The sequence below is a fragment of the Cyclopterus lumpus genome, chromosome 4 (assembly GCF_009769545.1).
Source record: "Cyclopterus lumpus isolate fCycLum1 chromosome 4, fCycLum1.pri, whole genome shotgun sequence".
NCBI classification, from domain to species: Eukaryota; Metazoa; Chordata; class Actinopteri; order Perciformes; family Cyclopteridae; genus Cyclopterus; species Cyclopterus lumpus.
In genome coordinates, this window is record NC_046969.1 from 25,742,821 (window position 1) to 25,755,320 (window position 12,500).

The following is a 12,500-nucleotide window of genomic DNA, read 5'->3' on the forward strand; positions in this document are numbered from 1 at the left end:
CGCACCGGACTCATTGTGCAACGTTTCGTTGAGTAATATTTTTTTCTGGGATGAAGAAACGCATCAGAAGAATAGAGACTTGGTTTCTCTCTACTTGCATTCTCTCTAATGGCCACCAGGGGGCGAGTCTGATTGTATAGAAGTCTATGGGGGGAAAAAGCCTACTTTTCTCTAGATGTATTCCCTCAGTAAACATTGTAAACATTAGTTTTTGGTCTCAATCTCTAGTTTTAAGTCTTCTTCAATACAGCGTGATGTTTATTTAGTGAATTGTGGTCATTTAGAGTCAAACGGACCATAAAGCAGGGGAGGCTTTAGGGCGGGGCTACGAGGTGATTGACTTTAACCCTTCCACTGTGTATTTTCACGTAATGAAAGTTAATTGTAGTATTGTCGTTGTCTAAAGTGCAATGGAGAAATGAATTTACATCTCTCCATTGCACCTTATTAACTCTGCTTCCTCCCCGGAGTCGTTGTGACTTCACGTCTCAGAGGGTCCATTGGACCTGGAGGTGTCTGATGCCTGGTGAGCCGGCCTCCCATTGGTCCTGCTGATGCCCCGCCCCCTCCTCTCTACCTCCTTCTGTTTCATGGATTGGAGTTCCATTCATACATTGTCATATTCATGTAATGTGTTTATGTAACTCTGTAACACTGTTCATTCTGTACACATGACATCTATTCATCTGTCCATCCGGGGAGAGGGATCCTCCTCTGTTGCTCTCCTGAAGGTTTCTTCCCTTTTTTCCCTGTCAAAGGTTATTTTTGGGGAGTTTTTCCTGATCCGATGTGAGGTCAAAGGTCAGCGATGTTGTATGAGTACAGATTGTAAAGCCCTCTGAGGCAAATTTGTAATTTGTGATATTGGGCTTTACAAAATAAACTGAACTGAATTAAAAAATAGCTGCGATTAAGCTCGGTTGTACCAATGTTGACTTTTCATTTAACACCCGCCATAAAAGCACAGGGATTCCTGCCAACGGGGAGTGGATTAAAGGGTGCACCGTGAGTTGGAGAGTAACACTGAGCGATAGAATATGTCATTTGTGTGAGCCAACAAAGACGTGTCGCTGCCTGTCGCGTCGTCTGACACCGAGACAGCGTACAAAACGGACAGCTTGTTCACCTGCCACGCAGCCACACAGGAAGTCAGCTGACCTGTGTGGTGGGAGATCTGCTATCGTGAAGGGGGTGTTTATGTGTGTCAGAGAGGAAACACAGACCAATGATAATCGGTAGATAAAGTGTGTTCCAACTTCACCTCCCACGGAAGATCAAAAGTAAAGGAAATGGATGATGGTGGAGGGACTGTAGGCGACACTCTCAGACACAGTGGGGGGGGGAGTATGAAGCTGATCAGATGGGCAACGTGATGGACTGTGGTACAAGGGAAAAAAATTTATGGTTTTGTGACGTACGGCAGCCCACCACAGACTTTCCCGAATACACGAGAAGTGAAGAATCCACTTATTGTTCACATCTCGCACTTGAAAAGAAACTTAACTGTCATATGAGGTGCAAGCCAGTCAGGTCCCATTATTTCACATGATGGAGAGAGTTTTGCAAAAAAACTTCCACTCACATTGTTTTTTACAGGAGGGCTGCAAGGACTGTATGAAATATGGACGTTGCCTCCTTGGCGCACCTGTAGGTTTCTGAAGAGCCCATGTGAAGCCCGTAGTCGGTGGCTTTTGCCGTCACCATCTTGGCCTAAAGCGCCAGGTTAAACTTTCTTCCCGCAAGAACAGTCTTACAGACACGAGCTGACGTGGAATCTTTTAAATCGTTTAAAACTCCCGCGCTAAGTTTCTCCTTTGCGGGGAAACAGACCTTTAAAAGCTCCTCAAAGTTCTACATTTTCTATGCCCATCCAGCGTCACTTTGGCCGAGCGGCCATAACCACTACTTGTCTAAACCTAACCAGTGCACTAACCATAACTTTAACCTAACCCTTACCCTAACCTAATGATTTATTTTATAGGGACGTGCATTTGGTCCCCGATAGAAGATGGAGTCCCCATAATGTGAGTGTGTAAACATACACATGTCCCCACAAGTCATGAAAACATGCTCGCTCACACACACACACAACATCAACAAACACTTTATCTCTTCAGTCTCTCTTCAAACACACACCGAGGGTTAATGATTATTTTCTTGATTTTACAAATTGTAACCTGTTCCTTGTCTTTATGATCTTATTATAACTTGATGCTTTGGCCATGCTGCACCTTGTTATCCCATCACAATAAAGTAAATTTAATTGAACTGAATGCAAAAACTAAACACCTTCCATTGAATTTGAAGTGTACCTCCGCAGTCAACTAACCTGGGACCTCACCTATAACCTGTTTGTGGGTTGCTCTGCCACATCTCTGCGTAGTTTTCTTCTTCTGTTTGTACATTTTGATTGTCAGGAAATGAAAGTCTTGACTTAACATCCCCATACCTACACAACCAAATAGGTTGTTTGTTCAAACAAAACAGAAATGCTTGGCATGGTGAGGTGGTTTGATAGTCCACATGATGAACACCTCGGATGATGTAATGGAACAAACCCCCGAGGTCTTGTTGCAAAAAGAAAAAAAAGCCAACACCAACACCTTTAAGCCCAAAATATCACATCAAGAGCTAATAGTTTAAGAAGAAATGTAATAAGATGAAGCAGAAGCTGAAGGAATTGAATCCGGGCAATAGAGATATGATCTACTGTCGATTAAACTAAATGTATAGGTTATGAGTTTGAACTCCGAGTCGGGTTTTGAAGCCTTGAGTTCAGCATTTTGTTCGGCGCCATCTTGGTTTTTTTTGCAACCAGAAGTGACACGAGTGGGTGGAGCTAAGTACATTTTTAGGCTTCCAAATTGTTACAATTAACTTTCATGAACTGAAAATGAAGACGTAAGACAAAAAACACGCAAAACTGTGGGAGCAACCTGTCAATCACAAGGTAGCTCCGCCCCCAAAGCATACGATGCCTCATGGTCTATTTCACTCTAAATGGGACCCTTAACTTACTAAATGAACATCCTGCTGTATTGAAGAATACTTTAAACTGGAATGGAAATTAATTATGGAAACAAAAGAAAAAACATATTTCTTTAGTCCTATTATGCAACAGACGCAGAACATTTGGTACAATACTGGTGTAAAATACTGTTAATTTACATTATCTGCCATTATTAATTGTTAATTGTTGCAAATGTCCTTTTTGTGCATTAAATAACTCTTGAAAGGCACGTTTTGAGATCACCTCACATCCTCTGTAGAGGTTGCTAAGCATCTTTCTATGACTGTTTATGAAACTGAGGTCAATGCTGCTTATTTAAGTTACCTACCGAGGGACTTGTTTTGATATCCTTCATAGCAGGATTTATACATTTAACATTTTTCTTCCTGAAAACATGTCAAAGGGCTTAAGAAAGCATGCTCCTATTCATGGAGTGGTACAAAGAGATATCCCAAATAAATTATTTAAATCAAAATGAAACAATCATTTTAAACCTGCATATATTTAAAAAGATAATGCCTCAGTTACATATTAAAACTAGAACGGGCACTCGGTAGAGCGCATACCTTCGCCGCAGCCACTTTTTGGTACTTGGCATGAGAGTGTGGGGAACAGTAAATTGATGTAACTTGATACCAGATATTGTGGTAAACATCACAAAAGAATTATGTATGAACATCAGCCTTGATTTATTAATTTCGAAAGAAAACCATTGATGTATCGTGAGTCCCTGACCTTTGACCCCCATTTCGCTAACAAGGGTAATGACGGCATTGTGTCGTGGTGGATATCTCACGATTGGGCATTAAGTTCTGAACATTTTGGCATTAGTATCATGCAAATTAGACACAAATTAAAAACGCTATGGTAAAAAGATGATTTTGACATTTTTATGATTTTGACCTTTGACCCGATCGCTCCCAAAATCTAATCAAATGGTCCCCGGATAACAGCCAATCATCCCACCAAATTTCATGCGATTCGGTTTAATACTTTTTGAGTTATGCGAATAACAAACAGACATATTTACAAATAAATACACAGCGATCAAAACATAAACACACAAATTGCTGAAAACGTGTAACACAAAAATAAATTGTCTTTATAACAACTTACTTATTGCAAGTAGTCGTGATATTGATCTGCTCACTACTTCCTTATTCCATTGAATTATATTCTGGTCTGCTAGTTTCTGCTACTGGGTTAAATATAGGCATAAGGGACAAGTGAGACAACCTGTATTTCTGCTCTTAGCCTGAACAGTGTCATCTACTCAGGTATGTAAACAGACATAACGTGTGTGGGTGAACTGGGAAGAGAGACATCTTTAACTTGTATTTGTGTGTCATTGTTCTTGAATTTCTATTTTCTATGGGGTAGTTTGGTTGAAAATTCATCCAGGAAATAAAAAGTACATTGTGATTCAACTTTTTGTTTTTCAACTGTACAATTGCATTCTATAAAATATAAAAGTCAGGGTTCGGATCGGATCACAGATCAATGCAAAAGAAAGAAGAGACAAATGTAACTTTTAGAGATCCCTCAAAAACATTTATTTTTGGGCCGCCGATACTAATTGCAGATCACCGATGATCCATATTGGCAGGTGTTTGATTTTACAGCTCGTCTACAAGGCTCCAGACTTTATTTAAATTTTTTTAAACCTGTTCCTTTTTTTTAAACCTGTTCCTTTTTTTTAAACCTGTTCCTTTCCAAATTGATTCAGCAGGCATTATGTTTTTTCTATTCATGTCAAGGACAGATGTCTAACTGCAATGTTTTATAACTTCTAGTGTGAGATATAACCCATTAGACATACTTCAGTGCCCTTACAGTGGGGAAAATGTGATGAAGTGCACTCTAGAATACCCTCACAGTGGAGAACATGAGATGAAGTGCCCTCTAGAATACCCTCACAGTGGAGAACATGAGATGAAGTGCCCTCTAGAATACCCTCACAGTGGAGAACATGTGATGAAGTGCTCTCTAGAATACCCTTACAGTGGAGAACATGTTATGAAGTGCCCTTTAGAATACCGTTACAGTGGAGAACATGTGATGAAGTGCCCTCTAGAATACCGTTACAGTGGAGAACATGTGATGAAGTGCCCTCTAGAATACCGTTACAGTGGAGAACATGTGAGGAAGTGCCCTCTAGAATACCCTCACAGTGGAGAACATGTGAGGAAGTGCCCTCTAGAATACCCTCACAGTGGAGAACATGTGAGGAAGTGCCCTCTAGAATACCCTTACAGTGGAGAACATGTGAGGAAGTGCCCTCTAGAATACCCTCACAGTGGAGAACATGTGAGGAAGTGCCCTCTAGAATACAGTTACAGTGGAGAACATGTGAGGAAGTGCCCTCTAGAATACCCTCACAGTGGAGAACATGTGAGGAAGTGCCCTCTAGAATACCCTCACAGTGGAGAACATCTGAGGAAGTGCCCTCTAGAATACCCTCACAGTGGAGAACATGTGATGAAGTACCCTCTAGAATACCCTTACAGTGGAGAACATGTGAGGAAGTGCCCTCTAGAATACCCTTACAGTGGAGAACATGTGAGGAAGTGCCCTCTAGAATACCGTTACAGTGGAGAACATGTGATGAAGTGCCCTCTAGAATACCCTCACAGTGGAGAACATGTGAGGAAGTGCCCTCTAGAATACCCTTACAGTGGAGAACATTTGAGGAAGTGCCCTCTAGAATACCCTTACAGTGGAGAACATGTGATGAAGTGCCCTCTAGAATACCCTCACAGTGGAGAACATGTGAGGAAGTGCCCTCTAGAATACCCTTACAGTGGAGAACATGTGATGAAGTGCCCTCTAGAATACCCTTACAGTGGAGAACATGTGATGAAGTGCCCTCTAGAATACCCTCACAGTGGAGAACATGTGATGAAGTGCCCTCTAGAATACCCTCACAGTGGAGAACATGTGAGGAAGTGCCCTCTAGAATACCGTTACAGTGGAGAACATGTGAGGAAGTGCCCTCTAGAATACCGTTACAGTGGAGAACATGTGAGGAAGTGCCCTCTAGAATACCCTCACAGTGGAGAACATGTGAGGAAGTGCCCTCTAGAATACCCTCACAGTGGAGAACATGTGATGAAGTGCTCTCTAGAATACCCTCACAGTGGAGAACATGTGATGAAGTGCTCTCTAGAATACCCTCACAGTGGAGAACATGTGATGAAGTGCCCTCTAGAATACCCTCACAGTGGAGAACATGTGAGGAAGTGCCCTCTAGAATACCCTCACAGTGGAGAAAATGTGATGAAGTGCTCTCTAGAATACCCTCACAGTGGAGAACATGTGATGAAGTGCCCTCTAGAATACCCTCACAGTGGAGAAAATGTGATGAAGTGCCCTCTAGAATACCCTCACAGTGGAGAACATGTGAGGAAGTGCCCTCTAGAATACCGTTACAGTGGAGAACATGTGATGAAGTGCCCTCTAGAATACCCTTACAGTGGAGAACATGTGAGGAAGTGCCCTCTAGAATACCCTTACAGTGGAGAACATGTGAGTAAGTGCCCTCTAGAATACCCTCACAGTGGAGAACATGTGAGGAAGTGCCCTCTAGAATACCCTTACAGTGGAGAACATGTGAGTAAGTGCCCTCTAGAATACCCTCACAGTGGAGAACATGTGAGGAAGTGCCCTCTAGAATACCGTTACAGTGGAGAACATGTGAGGAAGTGCCCTCTAGAATACCGTTACAGTGGAGAACATGTGATGAAGTGCCCTCTAGAATACCCTTACAGTGGAGAACATGTGAGGAAGTGCCCTCTAGAATACCCTCACAGTGGAGAACATGTGAGGAAGTGCCCTCTAGAATACAGTTACAGTGGAGAACATGTGAGGAAGTGCCCTCTAGAATACCCTCACAGTGGAGAACATGTGATGAAGTGCCCTCTAGAATACCCTCACAGTGGAGAACATGTGATGAAGTGCACTCTAGAATACCCTCACAGTGGAGAACATGTGAGGAAGTGCCCTCTAGAATACCGTTACAGTGGAGAACATGTGAGGAAGTGCCCTCGAGAATACCCTTACAGTGGAGAACATGTGATGAAGTGCCCTCTAGAATACCCTCACAGTGGAGAACATGTGAGGAAGTGCCCTCTAGAATACCCTCACAGTGGAGAACATGTGAGGAAGTGCCCTCTAGAATACCCTCACAGTGGAGAACATGTGAGGAAGTGTCCTCTAGAATACCCTCACAGTGGAGAACATGTGATGAAGTGCCCTCTAGAATACCCTCACAGTGGAGAACATGTGATGAAGTGCCCTCTAGAATACCCTCACAGTGGAGAACATGTGAGGAAGTGCCCTCTAGAATACCGTTACAGTGGAGAACATGTGAGGAAGTGCCCTCTAGAATACCCTTACAGTGGAGAACATGTGATGAAGTGTCCTCTAGAATACCCTCACAGTGGAGAACATGTGAGGAAGTGCCCTCTAGAATACCCTTACAGTGGAGAACATGTGATGAAGTGCCCTCTAGAATACCCTCACAGTGGAGAACATGTGATGAAGTGCCCTCTAGAATACCCTCACAGTGGAGAACATGTGAGGAAGTGCCCTCTAGAATACCTTTACAGTGGAGAACATGTGAGGAAGTGCCCTCTAGAATACCCTCACAGTGGAGAACATGTGAGGAAGTGCCCTCTAGAATACCCTCACAGTGGAGAACATGTGATGAAGTGCCCTCTAGAATACCCTCACAGTGGAGAACATGTGAGGAAGTGCCCTCTAGAATACCGTTACAGTGGAGAACATGTGATGAAGTGCCCTCTAGAATACCGTTACAGTGGAGAACATGTGAGGAAGTGCCCTCTAGAATACCGTTACAGTGGAGAACATGTGATGAAGTGCCCTCTAGAATACCGTTACAGTGGAGAACATGTGAGGAAGTGCCCTCTAGAATACCCTCACAGTGGAGAACATGTGATGAAGTGCCCTCTAGAATACCCTCACAGTGGAGAACATGTGAGGAAGTGCCCTCTAGAATACCTTTACAGTGGAGAACATGTGAGGAAGTGCCCTCTAGAATACCCTCACAGTGGAGAACATGTGAGGAAGTGCCCTCTAGAATACCCTCACAGTGGAGAACATGTGAGGAAGTGCCCTCTAGAATACCTTTACAGTGGAGAACATGTGAGGAAGTGCCCTCTAGAATACCCTCACAGTGGAGAACATGTGAGGAAGTGCCCTCTAGAATACCCTCACAGTGGAGAACATGTGAGGAAGTGCCCTCTAGAATACCCTCACAGTGGAGAACATGTGAGAAAAGCCCTCTAGAATACCCTCACAGTGGAGAACATGTGAGGAAGTGCTCTCTAGAATACCCTCACAGTGGAGAACATGTGAGGAAGTGCCCTCTAGAATACTCTCACAGTGGAGAACATGTGAGGAAGTGCCCTCTAGAATACCGTTACAGTGGAGAACATGTGATGAAGTGCCCTCTAGAATACCCTCACAGTGGAGAACATGTGATGAAGTGCCCTCTAGAATACCCTCACAGTGGAGAACATGTGAGGAAGTGCCCTCTAGAATACCCTCACAGTGGAGAACATGTGAGGAAGTGCCCTCTAGAATACCCTCACAGTGGAGAACATGTGAGGAAGTGCCCTCTAGAATACCTTTACAGTGGAGAACATGTGAGGAAGTGCCCTCTAGAATACCCTCACAGTGGAGAACATGTGAGGAAGTGCCCTCTAGAATACCCTCACAGTGGAGAACATGTGAGGAAGTGCCCTCTAGAATACCTTTACAGTGGAGAACATGTGAGGAAGTGCCCTCTAGAATACCCTCACAGTGGAGAACATGTGAGGAAGTGCCCTCTAGAATACCCTCACAGTGGAGAACATGTGAGGAAGTGCCCTCTAGAATACCCTCACAGTGGAGAACATGTGAGAAAAGCCCTCTAGAATACCCTCACAGTGGAGAACATGTGAGGAAGTGCCCTCTAGAATACCCTCACAGTGGAGAACATGTGAGGAAGTGCCCTCTAGAATACTCTCACACTGGAGAACATGTGAGGAAGTGCCCTCTAGAATACCGTTACAGTGGAGAACATGTGATGAAGTGCCCTCTAGAATACCCTCACAGTGGAGAACATGTGATGAAGTGCCCTCTAGAATACCCTCACAGTGGAGAACATGTGAGGAAGTGCCCTCTAGAATACCCTCACAGTGGAGAACATGTGAGGAAGTGCCCTCTAGAATACTGTTACAGTGGAGAACATGTGATGAAGTGCCCTCTAGAATACCGTTACAGTGGAGAACATGTGAGGAAGTGCCCTCTAGAATACGCTCACAGTGGAGAACATGTGAGGAAATGCCCTCTAGAATACCCTCACAGTGGAGAACATGTGAGGAAGTGCCCTCTAGAATACCCTCACAGTGGAGAACATGTGAGGAAGTGCCCTCTAGAATACCCTCACAGTGGAGAACATGTGAGAAAAGCCCTCTAGAATACCCTCACAGTGGAGAACATGTGAGGAAGTGCCCTCTAGAATACCCTCACAGTGGAGAACATGTGAGGAAGTGCCCTCTAGAATACTCTCACACTGGAGAACATGTGAGGAAGTGCCCTCTAGAATACCGTTACAGTGGAGAACATGTGATGAAGTGCCCTCTAGAATACCCTCACAGTGGAGAACATGTGATGAAGTGCCCTCTAGAATACCCTCACAGTGGAGAACATGTGAGGAAGTGCCCTCTAGAATACCCTCACAGTGGAGAACATGTGAGGAAGTGCCCTCTAGAATACTGTTACAGTGGAGAACATGTGAGGAAGTGCCCTCTAGAATACCCTCACAGTGGAGAACATGTGAGGAAGTGCCCTCTAGAATACCCTCACAGTGGAGAACATGTGAGGAAGTGCCCTCTAGAATACCCTCACAGTGGAGAACAAGTGAGGAAGTGCCCTCTAGAATACCCTCACAGTGGAGAACATGTGAGGAAGTGCCCTCTAGAATACCCTCACAGTGGAGAACATGTGAGAAAAGCCCTCTAGAATACCCTCACAGTGGAGAACATGTGAGGAAGTGCCCTCTAGAATACTCTCACAGTGGAGAACATGTGAGGAAGTGCCCTCTAGAATACCGTTACAGTGGAGAACATGTGAGGAAGTGCCCTCTAGAATACCCTCACAGTGGAGAACATGTGATGAAGTGCCCTCTAGAATACCCTCACAGTGGAGAACATGTGAGGAAGTGCCCTCTAGAATACCCTCACAGTGGAGAACATGTGAGGAAGTGCCCTCTAGAATACTGTTACAGTGGAGAACATGTGAGGAAGTGCCCTCTAGAATACCCTCACAGTGGAGAACATGTGAGGAAGTGCCCTCTAGAATACTGTTACAGTGGAGAACATGTGAGGAAGTGCCCTCTAGAATACCGTTACAGTGGAGAACATTTGAGGAAGTGCCCTCTAGAATACCCTCACAGTGGAGAACATGTGAGGAAGTGCCCTCTAGAATACCCTCACAGTGGAGAACATGTGAGGAAGTGCCCTCTAGAATACCCTCACAGTGGAGAACATGTGAGGAAGTGCCCTCTAGAATACCCTCACAGTGGAGAACATGTGAGGAAGTGCCCTCTAGAATACCCTCACAGTGGAGAACATGTGAGGAAGTGCCCTCTAGAATACCCTCACAGTGGAGAACATGTGAGGAAGTGCCCTCTAGAATACCCTTACAGTGGAGAACATGTGAGGAAGTGCCCTCTAGAATACTGTTACAGTGGAGAACATGTGAGGAAGTGCCCTCTAGAATACTGTTACAGTGGAGAACATACTACTTCCCCCCAGAATGACCATACAGTTCAATCAAGAGCTCTGTAATTTGAAACAATACCTCCTTGATTTGTTGTGTGCATCTATATTTCTGCAATGTACGTAATGCCGGTTCGGTTTTTATAATTTTATATTTGTCTCTATCAGACAAGGGGGCTATCCTTTCAATAAAGGAACATTCGTTTACGTGAACCTACCCTTTAAACTTCCAATAAAACAATACATAATATGAGAGAAACCAGAGAACCACATCACAAAGTCACGATAGTCAAGTCAATTTTATTAAATATTAAACTTTATTAAAAACTTTATTATATACACGGCAAAAAAAAAAAAAAGAATCACAAATTAGTTTCAGCTGCGCTAAAGAATCCCATAATTCACAGAAAGAACTCACAGCTAAAAGTAGTCAATCAGGGAGAAGAAAAATATCTAACGAGAAACTTTCGTGGAATTTGTGTCAATAAAGTGAAGCACATCAAGAGTTATCATTAAAGTCATGACACATAATTGGGCCAAATATATCAATTTAAACTAACGGACCCAACTTTTGGGACTTTCTACTTTAATTTAGTGGATCAATCCAACTACAACTTGTCTCACCTTTTTCAGGGGAGAAACCCCCACCCCCACCCCACCTTGAGACCTCCTCCTCGCCAACCCGAAGGCGTTGCTTTTCATTAAAATACCCTTTTTTTCGAGAGGCGGAGTAGCCGCGTGACAGCGGTCCCGTGATGCTCATGTGCAGACGAGTCTGATTCCAGCCTGGTCAGAGTCTAAAGACCAGGAAGCGGCAGCTGGTCGGGGGGGCGGACTGGAAGCGGATGCTTATTCTGGTGCCGCTGAACAGGTTGACCTTATCCAGAAAGATGAATTCTCCCTCGTCGTCGCCGTCCTTCCTGCGGACGGTTCTGATGATCCCGTTCACGTTCTTCCACGTTTGAACGAGGGAGGCCTCCCGGCTGGCGGGGCTCTTCGCCTCGCCGTAGATTAAGTAGTTTGCGCTTTTGTTCACGGTGCAGATGTCGTACCTGCCCGGCTCGTCGCTCCCTGTGGACGCAAAACACAGAAATATCCTCCGTCAGCGCGCGGAAAACATCTGGAGGAGGAATGTCGGAGAGCCACTGAAACACGAGGCGATGCTTACGCTGTTGTTTCCAGGTTACGTTGAATTCTGCTTGAGCGTTCGGTGGACTCGAATCCTGTAGGCATGACCGATTGGTTATGGAGAGACACACACACACACACACACACACACACAGTCGATACATCGCCGATCAATGCTCCAAGGTGTTTCTCACCTGGTTGCACGACGCCGCGGTGAACGTGACCAAATGCAGGATGAAGGCCGCCGCCAGAGCCACGGTGACCAGTCCCATCGCCGTCGCCAAGGCAACCGCGCAGTTCAGGCAGCCACGGCGGCCCGCAGGCGAGCCTCTGGGTCCATGAGCGGCTTCCAGGCGTCCCTCCTCCCCCCCGACCTCCACCAGAGCCTCCTCCTGTCCTGCTTGATGTCTCTCCATGATGCCGACTGTGATTCTTGCTGTGGTGCGTCTGTCCTTAATATAGTCCATCTGCCCACACACTAAGAGAGAAAGTGGGAATCCCAAGTTAAGTCCCGCCCCCCTCCTCCATGTGCAATAAAAAGCAAACAGAAAGAGCAGAAGGGAATCCCTCTGCACACA

General features: G+C 44.9%; 1 protein-coding gene across 2 annotated transcripts in view; it reads right to left on the bottom strand.

Moving 5' to 3' along the window:
- Nucleotides 1–11,483: 11,483 nt before the first annotated feature.
- LOC117729886 overlaps nt 11,484–12,500 on the bottom strand; it is a 1,488-nt gene continuing 471 nt past the window's right edge. Inside the window, exons 2-4 of one of the 2 annotated variants that reach the window (XM_034531271.1) lie at nt 12,117–12,389; nt 11,963–12,017; nt 11,484–11,865 (exon numbers count right to left, since the gene is read on the bottom strand). In XM_034531271.1, the coding sequence (XP_034387162.1) occupies nt 11,585–11,865; nt 11,963–12,017; nt 12,117–12,389 (609 nt within the window). In that variant the 3' untranslated portion in view covers nt 11,484–11,584. Of the gene's footprint in view, nt 11,866–11,962; nt 12,018–12,116; nt 12,401–12,500 lie in introns of both variants that reach the window. The other variant, XM_034531272.1, reaches the window with a different exon arrangement.